This window comes from Lepidochelys kempii, chromosome 2 (assembly GCF_965140265.1).
Source record: "Lepidochelys kempii isolate rLepKem1 chromosome 2, rLepKem1.hap2, whole genome shotgun sequence".
Lineage (NCBI taxonomy): Eukaryota > Metazoa > Chordata > Testudines > Cheloniidae > Lepidochelys > Lepidochelys kempii.
In genome coordinates this window covers 184,210,349-184,234,892 of record NC_133257.1, presented here as the reverse complement: position 1 = coordinate 184,234,892, position 24,544 = coordinate 184,210,349, and the positions used below count along the sequence as shown (strand labels likewise).

Here is a 24,544-nt window from a genome sequence, read left to right as displayed (position 1 = left end):
CGGCGACCTAACGAACGCAGTGTCTACACTTGCAGTGTGCATGATAAACACCCATTTTTTCATGTTGTGTGCATATAAATCTCCTCACTGTATTTTCCACTGAATGCATCCGATGAAGTGAGCTGTAGCTCACGAAAGCTCATGCTCACATAAATTGGTTCGTCTCTAAGGTGCCACAAGTCCTCCTTTTCTTTTTGCGAATACCGACTAACAGGGCTGCTACTCTGAAAAGTGTCTACGCTGATGCTTTGTCGATCTAACTTTTCTACAAAAAGCTCTGCGCCTCCCATGGAGGTGGTTTTATTTTGTCAGCAAAGCAGGCAGGGTTTGTCCGCAGGAGGAGCACTGTAGTGTGTACATCTCCACTGTTTTGTCAGTAAAAGCTGCCTTCTCGTTTTCAACCATAAAACGGAGGGCACACCACCACCACGTGCGCGTGGAATGCAGGGCCCGTGTGGGCTGAAGGGGCGGTCAGCTGTCGAGAAGGGTGGGGCTGCTCTGCTATCTAGGCGGGTAGACTGGAGGCGTCCGCGAGGCGGGTGTTGCCCATTGTCCTAGAAACTGAAGGTGCAAAAAAAAAAAAAAAAAAAAGCCGCTTAAATCGCATCTAGTCCAGATTCTCTTCTCCAAGGGGCTCAGGTAGAATCGTTCCCGAAAGGGCATTTCCTAGGGCGTTGCTCAGGGCAGAGGGAAGTGGGGACTGAGCTGCGGAGCGGCTCCCTCTGCCCTTCCCCCGGTCATTGCTGGACGCAGCGCGCCCGCCCCTTTGGGAACGGCACGAGCAGGGCGCGGGCGCGGGCGCGGGGAATGCCCCCAGGCGGTTTGTCCCTCGCTCCTCGCCGTAGCGTCCCGTCCTCTCAGCTCCACGTTGGCCGCGCACGCGCAGCGGCTCTTCTGTTCACCTGCTGGGGAGGGGGGATCCCGGAAGGAGCGGAGGTGAAGCGGCGGCGGCTGATCCGGGGAGCGGAGTCACCAGCGCTCGCGGGAGGAGCTCGTCTCCCAACCCCCCCCCCGAGCCCTCGGGAGAGGGGACGGGGCGCGGGAAGGAGGGAGAGTGACGCCCCGTCCCGGAGCCAGAGCGGGGACCGGCAGCGGGGGCGGCTCCCCGCGTTCCCCTGGCCGCCCCCTCCTCCCCGGGGGGCCGCCGCCATGTTCAAGAAACTGAGGCAGAAAATCGTCGAGGAGCAAACGCAGCCGCGGAGCCCAGGGGGGCGGGCGCCGCAGCAGCCGCAGGTAGCGCGCTCCGGGGCCCTGCGCCCCCTCCGCTCCCCTCCCTTCGGGCCCTGGCGGCTCGGAAGGGGGTAGAGCAGCGGGGCTCGGTGATAACCCCGCTGCTGTCCGGGGTGTCGCTCGTCACCTGCAGGCAGAGGGGCGGGGTGCTCGGATCCGAGTTTCTCTGCAACCTTTAGCATCCCGCTGTGGGTCTGTCAGAGCTGCGTGCTCACGGCTGACTCCTTTTACATCAGTGACCCCCTCTCCCCCAATTAGTTCCTTTTCCTGGTTGGAAGCTCACATTTATTATTCACAAATACGTGTTATAACTTCCTGCAGCGCTTCAGGAGACAGGGCACTTCTTCTCTAACTTTATTTCTTACTCTCTCTGTCCCGGCTTTAATATAGGACCTAAAGTACCCAGTTCTCTACTTCTTGGTATGATTTTGTATCTTGGATTAAAAGAGAAAAAAAGATAAAGCACAAAGTCTTAATACAAGTTGTGCTTTGGCAGTCAGAAACAGAACCTTGTTCTTATTCAGGCAGGACTCCTATTGAAGTCTTGAGAAATTATATAGAGCTCTATATATAGCACATTAACTTTTGTGCTCTGTTTTTTTCCTCTTAGAAGTGAGCAAACTGCTGCCCCCAGACAAATCAGTTATTTCACAGGAAAGATGTGCTGTGTGCTTTAAAAACAAAACTTTATGAACTTGGTGCTTTTGAAAGTGAGACACCAACATCTTTACTTGGGCACGGTGCAAGGTAGGCCCGTGAAAAATCCCTCCCCCCACTCCTAACATACAACATCTGCTGTTGTCACAGCCTTAAATAGGGAGTACCAGTCAAGCTGAATTGTGCAATGCTTTTCAAGTCTTCTCAAGGCTGCTGAGAACTGATTTTCATGTTAACTCAGTTTCCAGAAGTAATCTTCTCGTTCAGTATTCATACAGAATCTTTTTAGTTGTCAGGTTAGCTAGAATACTGTGGGTGATGAAGCTATTGAATTTTTAGAGTTTAAAGAATTTAATATGATAACACTGTAGTTTACATCAGATCTCACAGTTCAGCATTGTGGTCATTGGTTATCTTTGTCACACCATCCTGTAATAGTATATTCTGTCAGTAAACATCTTTAGAGGTGATTAAATTTCAATATACGCTTCTAATGACATCTAAACTGTACAGTGAATTACTTTTGTTTGACTGCATCTGAATGTTGAACAGTATTTGATAAATGAAGGAGTCATTATTTAGAAATTAATGATTTTCTACCAAACCTTGAACTTCAGACTTTGTAGTCTGCTTTTTTTTCCCCCTGTCCTCTATGTATTTAATTCCTGGAAGTCTCTCTTCTCCTATGCTGCTTTTAATTTTAAAGAAATTAAGAAAAAACTCACAAAAAACCACCTGCACTTCAGAGACCATTTGGTTACTTAATCTTAGAAATTGGTGGTACTTGGTTATTTAAGTTGTTGCTAATATTACCAAAATTTTAAAATATTCTTGATTATGCTTGAATTCTTACATATCGAATATCTTGAATCCGTGGAAATGTGTTACATTTTTGTTGCAGATTAAACAACTTGAAATTTTTTTTGTCCAATATGTATTTCAGTAAAGGTAAAGTTATTACTGGATTTTAGAGATTGCATGCAACAGCAATTTGTAAGTTTTAATAATATAAAATGTATACTTGTCACAGAAGGCAGTAACTCAAAGGGCAAAACTAAACAAAATCATTAAGTAAATGATAGGCTGTGCAGAATGAGCAACTTCTAGGAAGTATTTTGGGTATGTATATTTACACTATATTTCATCCAAGATGCTGACTCTTCAGGTAGGAGTGATCTCTTTGTTGAGAGTTGTAAACAAGATCTTTATAACATTGTATAGTGAATTAGAATTTAAAATGAAATATGATTTCATATGCCATTAATTATGGGTCTCTTTGCAGTTTTGTAGTGGTAAAGGATTGCTTTCATCGGGATAGATCTGAGGCAATATATTTGTATGCATGTTTTCAGTAAATTATAGAGTGATTTAGCTATATGACTTCAGATTAATTTTAAGGAGACATTTCAGCTAAATCATTGTGCATCACTGAAAATTTTACCTCATTTAGTTTGGGACAGTCAGTATGTACTGAAGAATCAGTAGTTATTTTGAATCAATGTTGTGGAAAAATTTGTGCCTGAGAGTGGTGATTTTTTTTTTCACTAGAATAATGTACAGTATGGCTTTATTTCTCTGTTGAAATATTCATTGGCAAATTTTGTGAAACTGAATGAAACAGTTTAAAGTAAGTTAAATAACACTTTTATTTGTTCCACCATGTCAGTTTCTGATCTGTCAGTGATCTGATATACTATATTGTCACTTTGAAATGAATTAAAAACCGCACAATGAAAACAGATGTGTTTAGTTTTAAACATTCTCCTGCAACACTGACAACTCCAAAATTATACCACTGTGTTAGCATGTGAAATTTGACTTTGAATAAAACTTGAATTGACTAATCTGCTAACTCTACATTTCATACAGCTTGGACTATGAAAGCAAATGACATAAATCAAAAGAAATGGCATCAGTCCTCAAAAAATTTACACAAGATCTCCCAGTCAGGGTGAAAAGTATTCCCCCCCCCCACTCTCCTTGTAATTTAAAGGAATAAAATAACTGCAAGCAGTTAATTGGATTATATTATAATGTCAATCAATTTTATATTCAAGACAATTTAAAAAAGAAAAAAAGAAACTTACAACATGTGTTGCTTTAGATTTTTTTTCCCTTCATGGTTTCACTCACTTTCTCTCTTTTTTTATATCCTCTCATGGTGCATCTTTTCCTGGGCTGTCTTCACTGTCTACCCTTTCTTTTTTGGTATAGTGTTTTTGCCTCTTACACTATGTAATCTTTTTCCAGTCTGTCTCTACTCCATTTACTCTCCCACTGCACACACATCTTCTCACCTTGCAGATAAGGCTTGATGATTTTACCAGTCACTAGAAGCTAGAGGACTAAATGTTCTGGCCCAAGATTGATTGATAGGCTGGTGCCACTTATTCAGGTACAATGATTAGGTAAGAACCTATTACTGTTCCTGGGCCTTGCTTTGCAACTTCATCTTTTGTAAGAGCTGGTAGCTAGTAAGTGTCAAGTGTCTCAACTTGGAGACCCCCAATTTCCTCTGCTCCCCAAGTCCCCCCCACCCCCAAACTCTCTGGCTGCAGAAAGGGAGAAGGAACGTGCCCTTGCTGTTCCTCTTCCTTTTCCAGACCCCACTGCTTGTCTCCATATTCTGTTCCTTCCCAAGTCTCAGGATCCTCCTGTCCAGTGACTAGCTTCAGTACCTTCTGCTGCTGCTGCACCTTCTAGTTTTCAAGAGCAACAGTATAATGAAACTGACCATGGTTCTGAACACAGCAGCAAAAACTGACCAGACTTCAGTTAATTACAGTCTTCTGAAACTTGAGAAACTTATTAGAAGCAATGGGGACACTGGAGTATTGTCTATAGACGAAGAAGATGGCACTGCATCAGATAATACTTGGTTCCTGTTTGAAAGATTATTTTTGCATTCATAAGGACCAGAAACCTTTTTTTTTTAATTTTTTTTTTTTTGCACTAGCTTGGGGAAACTTTATATTTGCAAGGGGTGAGTAGATTTTTCATTCTCTGAAAAGTAAATGCCTTAAAGTATTTGGAGCTCAATTTCTCAGCAACCTATATTGCCTCCATGGTTGCATGGTACTAAATGAGATGTTTGACTTTCTAGCAGTTTTTATTTTGAGATGGGAATTGCCTACTTATTTGGTAATGGCGGTCCTCATGGCTGTGCCAGAAATTAGAATAATCCATTGTATTTGGTTTGATATTTCACATGTTGGCTATTATCTATCAGCTCTTCTATATTGGCTGTTCTCAGGAAACTGGTGGGAAAAGTACAATTAGTTATTGCTCTTTCCCATCATACTACAGGGTTAGGCTAGAATTGTGCCAGGTCTTTATACATACAAAACATTAAACTCCTTCTGCTTTCTAAAAATGATTGATTTTACTGGGAACATAACTGTTCCTTTTCGGTGGGTGAATAGGCTACTATCCATGTCATAGAACATCTAATACTCAATGCCTGATTCTTTTGAGCTATCCATTTGGAAGGTATAGAGAGGTATTTAAAGCAAGATGTTGCTACTATCATCACATATTTCTGGAAGTCAAACAGTAAATTTGTGACAGAAGTAATTGTACATTCTTGGTATATTGTCAACAGTAGTTAGACATGTATGATGAGATCTTGTTTGTTAGTTTTATCTATAGCATAGAACTTTTGGTATTTTAATATTTAGTTCATAGTGATGATTTTATATTTGAGCATGATGAGACTAATAAACTACATCTGAGTTGGTTATGGTGTTTTCAGTCTGATTCAGCAAAAGTTGTGAAATTTGTCTGTTGATGATAGCCATACAGTACAGTAAGTTTGTTTGCTTTGTTGACTTCATATAAACTGTCTTAAATTCTTCTGCTCACTTTTCCTTGTACAGCTTCTATTTTTCTCTTGCTTTTTGTAAATGTTCTTGTTTAATTATTTCCTTGTCATCCCCATCCCCAGCCTTGAAATTTCCTTTTGAGCCAGTCATTTTTGACTGTGTTGGCAAAAGTTAATAATTGCCTAAAACAAAAAGTCTGTTTAATTTACACATGAAATTTAAGATTTCTTTGCTATGTAGAATTAGTGTACATTTCAGTAATTTTACAGCACTTGCAGCTCTCTGGAGTCGTTAGCCACACGATAAGATACTTTTCTGACTTTTGCATATATTTACACATGAAGAACATTAAACATATAATGTGACGGGTTACTCAGCTAACAAAATTATCTCAATCTGCAGAAAATTAAAAATGCATCCCAATAAAAACCTCCAAAAATGATAAATATCTCATATCACAGCCTTAATTAACGTTAATGGGAAAAAATGTACCTTGAGAGGACAATAGACTTTTTTATATTTCTTAAAAGATAAATCCTGCAAAATCCAGAAAAAGTATGAGTTGCCTTTAAAAACTCTGTGTTCATTCAAGTTTAAAGCAAGTTTCTGTGCCACTTGTGTTTGTGACCCTTTAAAAGCATAAGTTAAGGGAACCAGAAGGCATTACCCATCAAAATGATTGAATGAATAAATGTGTGTGTGTATGTATCAATTTGCAAATTTTTAAACCTAAAACTACTTTGTAATGACACTAAAATCTCATCTCTATTTGTCAGGCCTCAGATCTGTACTAAGAGTGAAGCATGGTTATAAATTATTAAAATAGCTAATGTAGCCTCACTGTAAGGTCTTGAGACTGACTGGAGAAGGGTGAACTTGAGTGCCTGGTATTCAGTGTGGATATTGATATAGGCATCTCAGAAACTCGGTAATATGATGATGATCAATGGGATACTATAATACCAGGGTACAAAATATATAGGAATGACAGAATAGGTTGTGCTGGTGGGGGTGAGGGAGGGGGAGGTGGCACTATATGTGAAAGAATGCATAGAGTCAAATATTATAAAAGTCTTAAATGACTCAAACTGTACCATAGAATCTCTATGGATAGAAATTCCATGCTAAGAGTATATCAGTAAGAATATACTACTGACAACCTGAATAGAATGGCGACGGTGTGAAATGCTCCAGGAGATTAGGGAGGCTATAAGAATAGAAAACTCAATAATTATGGGGGATTTCCACTATTCCCATATTGACTGGGTACGTGTCATCTCAGGACAGGATGCTGAGATAAGGTTTCTAGACACCATTAATGACTGTTTTGTGGATCAGCTAATCCTGAAACCCACAGAGAGAGAGGCAATTTTTGATCCTAAGTGGAGCACATGATCTGGTCCCAGAGGTGAATATAGCTGAACTGCTTGATAATCGTGACCATAATATAATTAAATTTAACATCCTTGTGGGAAGGAAAATATTAAAGAAGTCCATCACAGTAACATTTAACTTCAGAAGGGGAACTACCCAAAAATTAGGATACTAATTAAACGGAAGAGAGAGGGTACAGTCACAAGAATGAAATGCCTGCAAGCTGCATAAAAACATTTTTAAAAACACCATCATAGAGACTCAAATATATACCCCAAATTAAAAAACATAGTAAGAGGACCAAAATGGTACCACCATAACTAAACAACAGAATAAAAGAAGTGGTTAGAGGCAAAAAGGCATCCTTGAAAAACTGGAAGCCAAATCCTACTGAGGAAAATAGAAAGGAGCATAAACTCTGGCAAGTCAAGTGTCAAAGTATAATTAGGCAGGCCAAAAAAAGAATTTAAAGAGCAACTAGGCAAAGACTCAAAAACTAGCAGCAATTTTTTTTAAGTACTTCAGAAGCGGGAAACTTGCCAAACAATCAATGGGGCCCCTGGACAATTGAGGTGCTAAAGAAGCACTCAAGGAAGACCAGGCCGTTGTGGAGAATCTAAATGAATTCTTTGCATCTGTCTTCACGATAGAGGATGTGAGAGAGATTTTGACACACAAGCTATTCTTTTAAGGTGACAAATCTGAGGAACTGTCTCATATTGAAGTGTCAATAAAGGTGGTTTTGAAACAAACTGATAAATTTAACAGTTATAAGTCACCAGGACCCCAAGAGTTCTGAAGGAACTCCAGTATGAAATTGCACAGCTACTTAACTGTGGTATGTAATCTATCACTTAAATCAACTTCTATATTAGATGACTGGACAATAGCTAATGTCATGCCAATTTTTAAAAAAGTTTCAAAGGCGATCCTGGCAATTACAGGCCAGTAAGCCTAACTTAAGTATCAGGCAAATTGGTTGAAACTGTATTAAAGAACAGAATTATCGGACTCATAGATTAAAATGATTTGTTGGGGAAGAGTCAACATGGCTTTTGTAAAGGGCAATCATGCCTCCTCAACCTATTAGAATTCTTTGAGAAGGTCAACAAACGTGGAAAAAGTGATATAGTGTATCTGGACTTTCAGAAAGACTTTGTCAGGGTCCCTTACTAAAGGCAAATAAGCGAAGTAAGCAGTCATGGGATAAGAAGGGAAGGCCATTGCATGGATCAGTATCTGGTGAAAAGACAGGAAATAAAGGGTAGGAATAAATGCTCAGTTTTCAGAATGGAGAGAGATAAATAGTGGTGTTTCCTAGGGAGCTGTACTGGGACCAGGGCTGTTCAAAATATTCATAAATGATCTGGAAAAGGGGATGGTAAAATTTGCAGATGATACAAAATTACTTAAGACAGTGAAGTCCAAAGCAGACTGCAGAGTTACAAAGGGATCTCACAAAACAGGGTGACTGGGCAACAAAATAGCAGATGAAATTCAGTGTTGATTAATGTACATTGGGAAACATAATCCCAACAATACATACAAAATGATAGGGTCAAATTTAGTTGTTGCCACTCAAGAAAGAAATCTTGGAGTCATTGTGGATAGTGCTCTGAAAACATCTGCTCAGCATGCAGCAGCTGTCAAAAAAGGTAAGAAAGTTAGGAATCATTAGGAAAGAGAGAGATAATAAGACAGTAAATATAATGCCACTATATAAATCCATGGCACACCCACACCTTGAATACTGTGTGCTGTTTTGCTCACCCTATCTCAAAAAAGATATATTAGAATTGGAAAAGGTACAGAGAAGAGCAGCAAAAATGATTAGGGGTATGGAATGGTTTACATATGAGGGGGAGATTAAAAAGATGGGGATTGTGGAACTTGAAAAAGAGAGAACTAAGCGGGGGCTTATTATAGAGGTCTATAAAATTATGAATGGTATGGAGAAAGTGAATAGCACTTATTTACTCCGTCACATTGCACAGGAAACTAGGGGTCACCCAATGAAATTATTGGGCATCATGTTTAAAATAAACAGTAGGAAGTACTAATTCACACAGTGCATAGACAACCTGTGGAATTTGTTTCCAGGGGATGATGTGAAGGCCAAAACTATAACTAGGTTAAAAAAAGAACTAGATAAATTCATGGCGTATAGGTCCATCAATGGCTGTTAACCAAGATAATCAGGGATGCAACCCTATGTTCTGGGTGTCCTAAGCATCTAGCTGCCAGACGCTGGGTGTGATTGGATGACTGGGGATGAATCACTTGATAATTGCTCTGCTCTGTTCGTTTCCTCTGAAGCAGCTGGCATTGGCCACTGTTGGAAGACTGGATTCTGGGCTAGATGGACCATTGGCCTTACTCAGTATGGCTGTTCCTGTGAATTGTGGCCTTTTCTGTGGTATAGGCTTTGAGTCAAGATAAGACCTGTCATGTAGGTGCTTGGGAGAGTTGTTTTCTTCCTTTTAAGAAAATCGTATGGAATGCTTTAGCAAAGCTATATTGAGCACAGCATTTAATAGTTGTCATTTGAAACATTACAACACTGGAGAATTGTGTGTAAAATTAGTTCAGACTACTTGTTGACTTGTGCACTTTCTCCATGCAGACCCACTCCAAATCTTCACCACCAGGCAACAGGAGCAGAACATCTTCACTTACAGAACAACCTGATGAAGGCACTTTAACACCAGACAGGGAGGTCAGTTCAGAGCTCTGTTTTTCTTTTTGTAAACTTTTTATCTGTAGTATATTACAAAATATCTAAAGTGTATAATCATATTTATCACTTTACACAATACCTTTTCATCTAATAACTCTTTATCAGTATTCTCAACACCTCATCTGTATATACAAATTAAACTCTGCATTTTTAATATCAGTAAAGCAGGGCTTCCTAAACTTTTCAAGCTGGTAACACTTCCAGGCTGAGAAATATTTTGTGACCTTCTCCATGATTTTTAACCATAAGCAGGTGAAGTTTTGTAACTATAACTGAAGTAACTGAAGTTTCAAAAACTGAGCTGTAATTGTAAAGGAGATACATTTTTATATACACTCATCCATCACCCTGAATTGAGCTGGTCTTGCTGATGAGGTTGAACTGGGGAAATAATCTGTTAGTTTTGATCAGTGGACAATTTCAATATTTCATTTTTATCACAACCATCAAAGAGAAATCTGGCTTAATGGTACATGGAGGAAAATGGCCTGGTCAGTACTGCTGAGTCAATAGGTTCTTGGGTTGGGGGGTTGTTGCCACTTTATTTGCGTCATTAGATCATCAAGAAAATAGTCCCACAGCTAGATCTTATGCTTCCCTAAAAGATGCTGACTTACAAGTTCCTGATGGTTCTTGCGTGGTTCCTTGGTTCCCTCAAAGAAGCCTGAAACAAGAGGAAATTACTACAAGTTTCCTTTGTGCTTTGAAAGACTCATTTCAAAGTTTTCCGATTAGTTTGTTTACCTTGCTGAATATAGACAGAACAATCCCCTGCTGCCCCGGGAGCGGATTTCAGTTCATATGTGCTCGAAAATGTCAGCAACCGGTGCCATCCAAGCTAAATTATTAAAGAGATTAAGGGGAGTTTTGTAATCATTCAGGAAAAACTGTACTTCTGCTCTTAATGTAAAAGTGTTGAGGTAGCACATTACGTCGTGAGGGCCAGCTCACTCCTACGTCAAAGAGGAATTGTTGGCAACTGGAACCCATGTAATCAATGACCAGTGCAAAAAGTAGAGAATCCGCTGGGTGACTTTTTTTTTTAATGAAATTCATTACTCAACAGCTTTGAATGACTGACACCTGTTTTCAGGCATTTTCTTAATAGGAGTTTGACAGTATATGTGTATAAAACAGTGAAAGCATAGGGCATTAGATGTGGTGATGTTATTTATCTGTGTGACCAGTTTACTAATTTTGCAGTTTTTCACAACTTTATATGCGTTCTAGTAATATCTCTAATGTTCTTGTTTAGTTATGGCACAGCTTTATAAACAAGTAAGCCCTCTTTAGGAGAACTGTCAGAAATCTATTAATGATGGGGGAGCCAAAGTAGGGCTGTTGGGCATCCAAAGATAGGGATAATCCCTAGGATATATTATGTATTCTAAACTTAAAATAAAGACTTTCAAGGAGCACCTTGTGCCCTGTAATTTTTCAACACCTTGAAGTTACTTCCCTGATGTCATTTATCCTGTAGCACTGCTGTAATTCTTGTTCCCCTTTCTTCTAACGTCTCTGTACAGTGGAGAGAAGAATGTGGATGAAAGTTGAATAACCTTCCTAAGAAATAACACCTTGTTGCGTTACTGAAGTTAGAAATTAAGTTAAAAAATCAACAAAAATTGAAGATTATTCAAAGTTAATCCCTTTACTGGCTTGAACCCTCTTCCTATCTCAAATTCATGCTCTTCATCCCTCACTCTTTCGGCTCTGCACAACTATTTCTCTGCCTCCATCTGTACCCATCTCCTACACCACCTTCTCTACTAAACATCAGTCTCATCCAAAGAAGCTTATGTCTACACTGCAGTTAAACACCCCCAGCTGGCTCGTGTCATTAGACTAGGGATTGCAGGGCTGTAAAATTGCAGTGTAGACGTTTTGGACTTCTTAAGGAGGAAAAGTCCCAGAGCTTGGGATCCGGCCCAAGCCCTTAAGTATACACTGCAATTTTACTGCCCCGCAGCCTGAGTCCCGCAAGCCCAAATTGACTGATACGGGCCAGCTGTGGGTATTTAATTACAGTATACACATACCTTCAGTTAACTGCTATCTTGTCTTTTTTGCCCCCCTTTGACTTCATGCCTTCTGTTATGCTGCTCTTTATGCTTGGAACAGCAACCAGTTAATGTTCACAAGCCCTCCTGCCTTTCCTTTAGAAAATTTCTTAAGACTCATTTCTTCCTTGAATGAACCTAGCTTATAAAAACCTGTAGCTCACTTTGGGTCTAATCTGTTTTGTGTTCTGTGTTGTTACATATCTGTACGTTTTTTTTATACAGCAATTCTCTGGAGCCTGGGACTCACTTATTTGACACATTCTGCATATTGTACAGTGCCATGACAATTTAAAGATGGGCCTAAACCAAAACTTAGAACTGATGTTCAGGTATATGTCCAAATTTTGCATCTTGAGCCCATCTCTTAAAAATGAAAGCCTCCTTATAGAAAAGTTATTTTTCAAAAATATACCTACACTGTCTGGCTTGTAATGTGTTCTCTAATTCATTTCCATGCTACTTGCAGCATTGAGATTGTTGTTAGTTCTTTTCATTGCCATAGAGTCCATCTTGCTGTACTTCATTTAATCGATGTTGCCTTTGACCTATATTTTCCTCCAGTCTGCACAGTAACGCACACACTCTACAGACAAATAAGAGAATCAAAGGTAGCCCACAGGATGTGACAAGTTGCATTGGAAGAACATGCTCTAAGTACAGTGGTTAAGGCTGGGAAGAGGCACAGAAGCAAGTTTTGCTATTTTTCTGTGTTTGTTTAGGCAGGGAGGGGGAGAAGGGGAAATAGGACAAAGAGATGGGAAACAAAGAAGACCATAAGGGGGCTCAGGTATATGATTGTCTCTCAGCCTAGAAATTCTCATAGCAATTCTGTTGTGAAGCATATTCTGTCATTAGAAATGCAGAAAGTAGTACAGTTGAAAAGCAATAGTAAATCTCCCAGATTTATTTAGAACCATTCTTCTTAATATTACATGAAAATAAGTTTCTCTATAATAATGTACATTAAAGAAGTTATCTCAATCAAGACATTAAAATTCCTCTCTCAAAATATTCTTCATTTGTATTAAACATGATTATTAACAACAAAACAAGCTTGTATAGTTATTTTCATTTTAAGTCTAATTGGACCAGATTTTCATAGAATACAGTTTAAGTGTACTAGCTTTTATTCTTAATCACATGACTGAAGAATTAGACCAAATTGTACAATTCGTTTTTGAAAACACATGCCTTCCTTGGCATGTTTTTCAAGCATCATTTTAGTTTGGCCAAATTAGGTGCTTCTCTTTAGAAAAGAATTGTCAGTGGAGTATTATTGTAGCTAAATAGGTCAAAATACAGATAGTAGCATTTGGGGGTTACTTTAAAAGAACATTGTCAGCTAAAAAAATCTCTTTGTAAGACATGGGTCTGAAAATATATTACTAATATCTTAGATTATTGGGAATTGTCTAAATTTGAAAGAATAATTGTTCACTGTTTAGACTCCTTCTTTGTTTTGCATTTCTCTGATTTAAAAATGAAAATCATTGAATTAAGTGTCAATATTATTTCACCCACCTTGTTTCTCTGATATACTGGGACCAGCACAGCTACAACACTGCAAACAGTTCTAGTCAGTTTAACTTACAGGTTCTCCATGCTGCAGTGTCCAACTTGCAAACAGTGTATAGGAATGTTTTATTTAAAACTTAAAATTTTTGGAATCATGGAAATATTTCCACTGTTCATAGGTTTTGTGACAGCTTGTTTTGAAGAAATATCTTAAAAGTTGAGAGAATTGTAGATAGACCCGTTGTAACAAATGGTACATTTATATAAAGCATTCTTTAATATTTTACTCCTACATTCCACTTAGTTTGAAGGGATTTTAAGTCTGAGATAATGTTTTGAAATTTTGAAAGACTTGCATACTTGACCAACCACACATTTTTGGAGAGATTTTTACCTTCTGATGATTAGTTTCCCTTTCCTTTTCAGCCTCCCATTTGGTTAGAATAGTGGTTTTCAACCTGTGGTCCACAGACCCCTGAGGGTCTGCAGACTATGTCTAAGATTTTTTCAAGGGGATTCACCCTGCCATTCAAAATTTTTTGGGGTCCACAAATGAAAAAGATTGAAAACAACTAGGTTAGAGGGAAGAACTGTCTCACTATGGATACAGTCATCATTGCAGAGCACTTTATGATGCTGCTTCCCCCTACCCCCAAGAATAGAATTTGCTACCTCCTTGCTACCCTGGCCTTTGCCAGTTCTGAATTGTGCTTGGATCTAACTCCAAGCTCATTGCTGCTGCCCCACATGATGATTCTAAAGAGAAATGGATCTGCCAAACAATACACTTTTATAAAAGTTTAGTTTTCTTTCTCTCTTTAAGAATTTTATATAGCTCACAATTATATATAGCTGCCCATTTGCAGAAGGCAACAAATGGAATTCTGGACCGTCATCTGAGAGCCTTTGTGAAAGGGCTACTGCTCAAGCTCAGCCTGGCTTTCAGGATGTGTTTTGGAAGTAAGACTGATGTCCCTTTTTCACCCAGCCAAGTAATCTTGCAAGTTTCTTGTAGAGTGTAGAAGTAAAGTTAAGCCACCACTCCTGTTCTTGTGCATTTTATTTTAGAGTTACAAGATGTTTGTGTTGGCATATACATTTTTAATATTATAATAAGTTTTTGATTAACTGCAGTCTTTCCCAGGGTGGTCTAATAAAAAAGTAAGATAAATGAAACTGGCCTTTCCAATCTAACAAAAACACTTGCTTAATACCCTTGCTAATGCTGCTACTTCAATTCATTCATGCTCTGCTTCATCTGAAATGCTTCTAAAAGACATTGTCATGCATGGATACTAGGTGCTCATATATAACTGGTTTTCCTGTCTAATATATCTGAAAATGTAAATATCTGAAAATGTTGAAGGATTTGGAGTTTGTTGGTTTGAAACTGAGCAATGTATACTTTTGGCAGTTATGTATACTTATACAGGCATGCTTAGATTGCACGTTATAGCAGAAACAACAAACCAGAAAAAAGCTGTTCTTGATACAGACATTTATCCTTTCTGAAAAAGGATGCAAGACAAATATACACCCTTCTGTTTTATTTCAGGAGAAACCCTTGATGTATAGATCTTGACTTGCTTGACAGCTTGCTTTTTATATTTCCAACAAGCTCAAGAGTTGTCTCTGTATATGTTAGCTGGAGGGCACTTATGTCTTGAAGATAGGTCTCAATGAGAAAATGTGTGTGGTAGGAAGCAGTTCTTACTAAGTATGTCATTTGTTCTCCCTTTTGTGGCTTGCCTTTAAAAGGTATTATCTGTAATGTTATTGCTTCATTTGAAGGTATATCAGATCAATCCCTACCCTACAGTGAGGCCATAAATATGACAATCAAACTTGATGTCCTATTGTTAACGTTAGATCTTTACATTTAAGTCCACTGCTAATATTTCAAAATATTATTTTTGATGTTCATTGTTAGCGGTTAGCCTGTCACTCTTATGATCTGCTCTTTAGTTATTTTAATTTTTAAATTTGTACCCATTGGAGGTTTTCCTTCAGAAAGTGGTTTGTAATTTAGTTTTTTGAAATTTTTTAGTCCCTACAGATATACTACATATAATTAGAAATTGAACATTTTTCCTTTGAGCTGTACTTCAAACATGACTTTTACCTGATTTATATAGAAAGCAAACAAAGCTATTGTCACTAACAGTGGTTTTCAAAAGTATCTATCATAATAGTAATGTCTAATTATTTTCTTAAAAATCAGTGCTGAAGAAAAAATTATTACAATATTTTAAATACTAAACTACAGTGAATTTCCAGTGTAAGGCTTAATGGTGTGATTGTGACTAATATGAAGAAAGGGTTTGTATTAATTTGTACAGTAGATTACATACAAAAACTGAATCAAGAACATTAGAATTAAGAACATTGAGGTTGCTAAGTTAAACATCAGAAAGTTAGAAAATGCTGGAATTAAGGCTGCCCATGCAAAACTTAATTTGGTTCGTGTTTGTGTTATGATAGTTTATCTGCATTTCATACACATCTGTGGTAGAGCCAGGAACAGAACCTAGCTATTCTGGGTTCTAGTCCAGTGCCTTAAACACAAGTGAACATTGTTATAACCCTGAATGAGCACCATCTAATGATCACTAACCAGGTTGCTGAATGTGGATCCACCTGCTGTGGATCCCATGTGCTCTTAAGCTTTCTGTGCACAATTTAGGTACTTGCTCTGGACACACGCTCCAAGTGCAGAGTCACCGTCTGACACTCTCCTTGGACATGTGGACTCCTCAGACCAACTACCTAGGCCCAGAAACTAGAGCCAGCTTTCTCAAGCCTTCCTGTAGTCCTTGCGTGCTCCCAGAGTTCCACCAAAGCTGTGGCGCTTCCAGTATATTGTTTTCTGCCTTTAGGGACTATGTGACAGTGAAAGCAAGTAACACACCGACTGTACAATGGAATTTCCTAAACTGATCACACTTTGCTCTCGTGCAAAAAACAAGAGAGATACATAGGGTCATCATATTTCCCTATGCTGAATATGGGAAGCCTAGTAAAATTACTCGTATTGAAGCAAGTTCAATGGCAATCAATCAGAACTATGCAGTACAAACATTCAAATTAACATCAAGTTGACTGAGCCTCTGTTAAAAAGAAATACTGCATAGTTAGATTCTTTTTATTTACCTTCTTATTTTTAAGGCTTTGGGGTTCATATGGGGAGACGTCACACACACATACATACATTCACTCTTGTACACTTCTCTCACATGGGGGGGGAAGGGGAAGAGGAGGGCTGACCAGCTAACGCAGCGTTCTCTGCCCTCCAGGCTTGGCTGGGTCCCCAGGATGGACCCACCTCTCCTGGTACTTATTTCCCGAGGCAACACCGGGGAGGGGAGGCATGCCAGGGTCACATGCCTTCCCTCCTCAGATTTCTGGCAGGGTTCACACCAGAATGTGGCTAGCGGCAGCCTTTTGTCACTCTGCGGGAGGGAAGGGATGGCAGCCACTTCCAGTCACTGGAAGGGCGGAAGGGAATGACCTGGCTCTCTTTTCCCCCGCTCTGTGGCTGGAAGCAGCTTATCCCTTCCTGCCTGCACACTGTTGAAAGGCAGCTAACACCTCCAGCCTGCTGTTACCCACCAACATAGCCCAGCCACCTCCTGTCCCCCAGCTACAGTGTGGGCAGGAAGGGGTTATGCCCTAAGGATGCATTGTGCACCAGGGCCTAGAGAACCTGAGTGCAGGGGCTTCAGCGAACCCAGCCAGAGAGGTGACTCAGCAGGGGAGGGTGTCTAGGGGACGGAGCAGCCCTGTGCTCCCTGGGGGCAGGCAGGGGTGGGCAAGAGGGTGTGAAGCCCCTGCCCGAGGAGCTGTTGTGAAGCCTGTAGGTCAGGGTGTGAACAGGCTGGAGATTGATTTCCCCACTACCGCCCCAGAGCTTAGCTGAGGGGCAAAGAGGCTTCCCTGTGCCAGCACTGTGTGGGGCACTGGCACATGAAGGGCTTGGTTCCTCCTGGCCAGTGCCCTGGGCCAGAGGGTCTTGGGCTTTCCCGGGGCTCCAGTCCAGCCAGAGGCAGTGGGGGAAGGAAGGAGCTTGCTGGCCAGGCTGTTGGTGAGCTGAGCACTCTGACTGGGGGCTGGTTCTCCGCACAGAGCAGGCAGCGGGATGCGCCCTGCCAGGTAGGGGTGGCGGGGGGGGGAGGGGGAATCAGGGAGAGGACAGTGAGAGAGGGACCACGTAAAGGGCCAGTGGGTGGGCACCAGAAGGGACATGTAACTGGCCGCTGGCTGTTGCCTGCCTGCACTCACCAGCTACCACAGTTCACAGCCCACAGCTAGTGCTAGCTGGAAATGGGACAGGGGTCGGGGTCCTGCTGGCTGAGAGCCAGCACACATTGTGTGCTGCGCTGATGGACCAGCAGGGGGAGCGGCCGGCCGCGTGGGATGTAGCTTTGCCCCAGTCCCCGCCTTGCAAACCCACCCCTATCGTCAACCACTGGCCCCCCCGCCTCCGCTCACCACTGGTGTGCAGGTAGCTGGCTAGCAGGGATCTGGCCAGCAGCAGGACCCGCTGTTACCGATGCGGGGAGAGACAGAAAATACGGGACAATTTGCCCGTTTTTGAGAAGAAGTCAGGACACCTGTAGGAGGGCTTAAATATGTGACTGTGCCTTTAAAAACGGGACGTCTGGTCACTGTAGAGATACAGGTCCAAGGAAAACAACAAAACCTATATGCAAATCCCTGCCTCCATTTCCTCACTTGTCTGAGAGCCACTTAGGATTTAGTCAGTGTCCTTGCAGGATCCCAGGACTCTCCTCACTTCCTCCTCCTTCTCCAGCACAGCCTTGTCTTCTGGTTCTCGTCTGCGTCTCTCAAAAAAAAAACAACCGCATCCTCCCAGTGAGAGCCAGTCTCTCTCTCTCTTTCTCTTCCCCAAGGTCAGGTGGTCTCCCTGACTGACATCAAGTCCCTTGTCAGGTGGCCCATTGCTTGGGTACCAGCTTACCTGAGGGAATTAGTTCGCCTACGCTGCAGTCAGCTCATTCTCCAAGCCTGTTTCCATTTAAATGGAGGATTATCTAAATTAACACCCTTGTTTGCTCTGCATTGTTAGTCCTCTGCCAATACTTCCTCTAATTCTAGTCCACGATGGGGGTAAAAAGACAACAATGAATGTATAGTGCAGGTTTAGAATCAAAATGGTACTCTCGAAACAAAATGGAGTTTTGTAGTTTGATATAGAAACATACAGACATGCACTCATCTGTCACATTTGTCCCTTTTCTTGCAAACCTCTTTTTCAATATCCATACTATGTACTAAATAGCAGAGATCTGGTGGGAAAAAATAATACACAATTGTGTAATTAAAGACTTTTTCACAATACATATGCACATAGTGACTGAATTATGGTTCACCTGGGCAGCCTTATTTCTGGCATTTCCTAACTTTTGAGTTCCCAGTTCCCGGCCAATGGGAGGGCAGAACTGGTGCTTGGGGGAGGAGCAGTGCTCAGAGCCTCGTGGCTCCCCCGCCTAGGAGCTGGACCTGCTGGTGGCCACTTCCGGGGCACAGTGTGATGTCAGAACAGGTAGGAACTAGCCTCCCTTAACTGGGCAGCACCACCAACGGGACTTTTAATGGCTTGGTCGGCAGCGTTGACCAGAGCCACCGCGACCCAGTGCGTTATGTTCTGTGACCCAGTACTGCATCGTGACCCGCAGTTTGAAAACCACTGCTACAGATGACAAAATAAAATTCAACAAAGGCAAATGTGTAAGGTGCTATGCTTAGGGAAGTAAAACCAAATGCACAAATACAGAATGGGGGATAACCGGGTTGGCAGCAGCACTGCTGGAAGGGTCTGGGAGTAATGGTGGCTCACAACCACAACGTGAGTCAACAATACGATACTGTTGCAAAAAAATCTAAAGGCATTTTTGGGTTGCAGTAACAGGCATAGTATGCAAGTCACTGGAGGTAATAGTACTGCTCAACTCAGCGTTGGTTAAGCCTCTGCTGGAGTACTGTGTCCAGTTTTGATTACCACTGTATAGAAAAGATGTAGAGAAACTGTAAAGAATCCACTGGTAAGGGACAAAGATGATCAAAGGGATGGATTGCAAGCCATATGAGCACAAGCTGAAGGAACTGGGTATGTTTAATATGGAAAAGAGGAGATTAAGGTGGGACATGATAGCAGTCTTCAAATACTTGAAAAGTTGCCATAAAAAAGACAGAAAAATTGTTCTTTCTTATCACAGGGGGCAGTACAAGAGGCAGTGGGTTCAAACTACAGCATACCAGATTTAGATTAAATCTCAGAAAAAATTTCCTAACTGTAAGAACAGTAAAATCAAACTGTCTAGGGAAGTCATGGAAGCTCCTTCATTGGAGGTTTTCAAAAAGGCTGGGTAACTATCTGTCTTGAATGATTGACTCAACAAATCCTGCATCTTAGCAGGGAGTTAGATTTGATGATCCTTGTGGTCCTTTCTAACCCTACGGTTCTTGGATTATGTGGAAATAGATTACTCAAATCATGCCATGGTTGAATTTAACTATTTAGCATTGTGAGAAACAAACACCTAATATACCACTACTGTGCAGTCATTACTCAGAACTATCTGATTCCTGAAATTCTTGACAATGTAAGATCAAACTAGTCCCATTTTAAAATATACTGAATCAACTGACATACAAATAATACACATTTCATTTTGGAAACCTTCATAAATCTTTAATTATTGGCAGTCATTGCATTCTACTCACAAGTTTTAAAATTTGCATTTCATTGTTTTAGCTGATCTTGTATAAGAACAAAAGAGAATTAGTGTAAAGTCACTTTTCTCTTTGATAGTTTTAGCTCTGCTGCTTATTTATAAAAATAAATAAAAAAAACTGTTAGTGAAACATTGATGGTTGAGATTTTACACACCCCAAAGTCGTGAAACTGTGAAACTCAAAGTTATGGTTCCCACAGCTATTGTAAGTTGGCCACTTCTGCATATGTAATGTTTGCCATTGTTCTTTTTGCACATATATGTTAAGCCAGAAGAATTATCACCAATGTGACCAAGTTATGAGGGCTGTGGGAACTGTAACTTAAAATTTTATGTTTTTTGCTTGTGTAAAATCTCACTCATGAACATTGTTTTCATTTAATCTCCCCTTTTCTCCTCTCCTAGAAAAGGAAGATTGGATTTTTCACACTTGAATAAGTTTACATTTGAAAGTGTCCTCTGGCAACTCTCTCAAATGCAAAAGTATATTTCGCTGAATGAATGGGTATTAGACTGTGCTTACAATTGTTTGTGTCCTTCTGGCCCTGCTGCTGTAAATACTGTGCCCTTTGAGTGTGTTTGCCCTGTAATTTACTGTTTTCAGGATGTGAACTTTGAAATGAGGGTTTCTCATGTCCTAGTCAGCCCTTGATAAATCATCCAGTAGGTTACTAGAGATAATATTTATCTTATATTCTACAGTGCTTGAATTACATCTCAAGCGTGGCCAACATAGGGACAGTTGAAGCCTTTACTGAAGTTAAACATTTATGGCATAGTTCTGAGAAGTGAAACTAAGCAACGTAGTGGTTTCAGAATGAAACCCCACTGAGGCATTGGTCATAGCAGCGATTCACAATTTTCTAAGTGCTGAATCTTCGTCTCCCCTCCCTGGCTGCAGAAGATCTTCTTGTAGTAGAACCAGTGAGGCTCTACTACATAGAGGGTGGTATAATGAACTATATGTGTGATTTAAAAAAAATATATTTTTTGCTCTCTATTGGCTGATGTACGAGAGGGTAGTGCATCTACTGGATGGGAGGAATCTTCTTTAGCTTTAGGGGTTTTTGGAGGACCAGCATTCAAGGCTCAGCTCCTCAGATTTGTGTGTGATTTCTGTCTCCAAAACATGGATACATTACAAGAGAAGATTTGAGGAACTAATAAAGCAGATGGGCACGTGTTGCAGATTCCAGCTTCGCTGAAGCAGATCCATTGGCTATTCCTCTTGCTTAATGGGAGCTATGAGAGCATGGAGGCTACTCCAACAAAGAGATTTAGGTAGTGGTTCTGGTGTCGAAGAGTGGCCTTCGGGGCAGGGTTAAGGATTCTTCTCTCCCTGCCTCAATTTCTGGAGGAAGTCTCCAGCAAATAGTCTGGCTGCTGATCTTTATGATGAAATAGTCATGTATTTCTATTTCTACTCAGACATGCACGTACTGGAATCTGTTGAGGCTCTCGTTTATATTTCTGTTGCAAAGATTTGCCTTAAATAACAGAGCCAAGGGATGGAAAGGAATGAGAACTAAGCCTCTTGAAATTATTATTTTCCTAGCCCTGACTCATGTTGTAATATCCAGAGACCACTAGGTGTACTTATTAATACAATACTAAGCACATCATCCATTTTCTCTAAGTGCTGTAATAAACACTAATTATAAATCATTGTTTGTGTGTCTTATTCTAAATCTTCCCATAGATCAAATTGTGTCCTAATCTCAATTATAATCATAGTAACAGGGAGCTTTATGTATCCATTTAAGAAAAGATCAGGAACCTAATCATTTTGCAGTGGTGTCTCTCCCTAGAGATAATACTTAGGACCTTGAAATTGAGAAATTGTTTCCTTCTGAACCCGTCGCAAATGAAAAGCCCTTTAAGTGATTCACTCAGCAGATTACTCGAGTCTAGAATTTCTGAATTGATCAACATGTTCGGCAGTAAGATAGCCCAGCCTTTGGTTTCTGAGTGTCAGCAAAAGCTTGAAATATATTGAAATATGTCAACACATATATATTCATATATATTAATTATAGTAATATATTGAAACGTTACACCATTCTAACAATGTTAAACGATAAAATACACCTGAATACATAATGAATTTGAATTGTTATTCCACAGTCTCTCTTCATGGACGCTTTTACTTTCTGTGAGTTTACAAACTTGTCTCCTAAACTGATTCAAATACTTTAAATGTAAACACTACCAGTTGAGTTAGCAATTTCTTGTATCATTCTGTAACTCCTAACGATTCCAGTCATTATGTATGGGGATGATAGCTAAAGTATAGTTTTGAGCACATCCTACATATGTTAGCATCCCATTGTTTAAGGACTTTTTACAATATAATTAATGAATCTTAGTGGAATGATAAACCTTCAGAAGTACATAGTTTATATTAATAGTTGTATTAGAGTAGACGTAAAAGTACTGATGTTACTTTTCAATATAAATATATTATGTCATAAGCAATTTAACATATCAGGACAACATACCTGTTCTGAAGATGTTTATAAATAAAACTATAATGTCAATGCAAAATAGTACTTGCTCATGCAAGGCTAAATTAGGGCACACTTTTGCTACCACTTTCTTTCCTCTCCAAATAATCAGTATAATAGATCTTGGCTGTTATGACAATGAATGATCCAATATATTTCTGTTCTTGCTTTGCATTCCTTGGTGGGTTACGTATACCATGTTGTATCTTATTGTAGACCCTTTTAGCACTGTGCAGAAATTGAGGTGGTGAGATAAACGTTTGCAACCTTCTTTGATTTTTTTCCTTTCTCATTACTTGTGTTTTTCATCTTCCTGCTTTTTGCATTGAATGACACAGCTGCTAGCCGGGATGATAGCAGAGCCTGCTTTTCTCTCTGAGTATACTATCTTTGCTTTGGATCCCAAACAACCTAAACCACAGAGTGACAGTGTGGTGAGTCCTCCTGCCCTTTTCAGTGATGCCTTTAGCGGGGGAGGAGAATACTGTTAATTCTAGAAGGCAAAATTAGTACTGCTTATGGCTTATAGTCTCACAAAGGTATCTTGACTACCCTCTTGCTAACCCTGCACTAAAATTCAGGGGTAATACCCAATAGCTCATGGCTGGTGTGCTGTATGATGTGAACTTATTTTAACACAGAAAATTAACATTGTTTTGTTACACAGGAAAATGCATTCTTCCCAAACTTTCAACAAACAGTTGCCACATAGATTTGTAGGTTTCTTGCCTACAATCCATAAATGCTGCTGTAAGTCATTCTGCTAGTTTTTAATATCTGTCTTTGGATATTTTGAAGGAAAATGGGAATGATAAACATTGATGATAGTGCTTTTTCTGAAAAAACTTTAAAAAGTATGCTATTTCAGCATATATTGCTATATATAATGGTAGCAGAAAACTGTTTTCTTACATACATACTGAAATTCAACCATGCCTAGCTGATGGCATGGTTGTTAGTGCAATAGTGTGCTATCGCTCAGACAAATACACTTTTTCAAATGTATATTCCCTTGTCTTGTGCATTGTAAAAGCAATGTTTCCAGTCTTGGAGCTGGGTGAGAAGCAAGAACAAGAAGAGAGGAGGAGGAAGAACAAACACACCAAGGGAATGCTATTTCCGACCTGAACCAAGGTTTCCTTTTAAACATCCCTCTTCTTTTGACTGTTTCACTTCTATTCCCTCAAAATCAGAAGAATTGCTGCCTTCTATGCTCCAGTGTTATGACATTTCTGGGTGCATAGTGACTGGAAAATATAACATTTTCAAGGGGCTCTGGTCTCCCCATTCTTCACTGTTTACGCTTGGCACCCACTGAAGTGACTGCTTTTTGCTCCACATATAGAGGAGAAAAGAAATATGAGAAGTCACAGAAAGTGTTAAGGGTCAATAAAGTATAGGAAAAGAATTGGGATGTGATCTGCAGCCATACTACTTTTGCTTTTGATCCTGTCTTGCAAATTAAACAGGACTGGACTGGAGGTGGTCCTTTGAAGTTTAACAGATATTTGAGTGCTATGTTGATTTAGTATGTGGGGTAGTTCCCTCAGTGTTAGTACTGAATCCGTCCTTTACTATGGTGCTAAGAGGGACAGTCAGATGCTGGAGGGGTCCCCTGTTTCTGCTGAGATATAAATCAGAGGTGCTAACCAACTAACATTAGAGCTCTGGGCTCTGAAGTTCTGAATCAAGAGCCCATGTTCAGCTCTGGGCCATGTTCCAGTTTAGATACTTTCTGCATACCTAAACTCTCCCTGCAGTTATAATTAGGTTCTGTATTCATTTGTGCTTCCAGCCGTAGACTGTTGTGCACTGAAAAACAGCACACTATGTAGTATCCTGGTTGTGGCTTCATTTTGGAGCAAACATTTCTGTGCATGCTGAAGTG

General features: G+C 40.2%; 1 protein-coding gene across 7 annotated transcripts in view; it reads left to right on the top strand.

Annotated features, from left to right (window-relative positions):
• Positions 1-792: 792 nt before the first annotated feature.
• Positions 793-24,544, top strand: part of GOLGA4 (golgin A4) — a 133,428-nt gene continuing 109,676 nt past the window's right edge. For 5 of the 7 annotated variants that reach the window (XR_012157450.1, XR_012157451.1, XM_073332980.1 and 2 more), the window contains exons 1-3: positions 793-1,233; positions 4,844-4,870; positions 9,706-9,798. Coding sequence is in view for 5 of the 7 variants with exons in the window: in XM_073332980.1 (XP_073189081.1) it covers positions 808-1,233; positions 4,844-4,870; positions 9,706-9,798 (546 nt within the window). In the remaining 2 variants the exon portion in view is untranslated. Of the gene's footprint in view, positions 1,234-4,843; positions 4,871-4,934; positions 8,738-9,705; positions 9,799-24,544 lie in introns of those variants that run through there. The other 2 variants (XM_073332981.1, XM_073332982.1) reach the window with 2 other exon arrangements.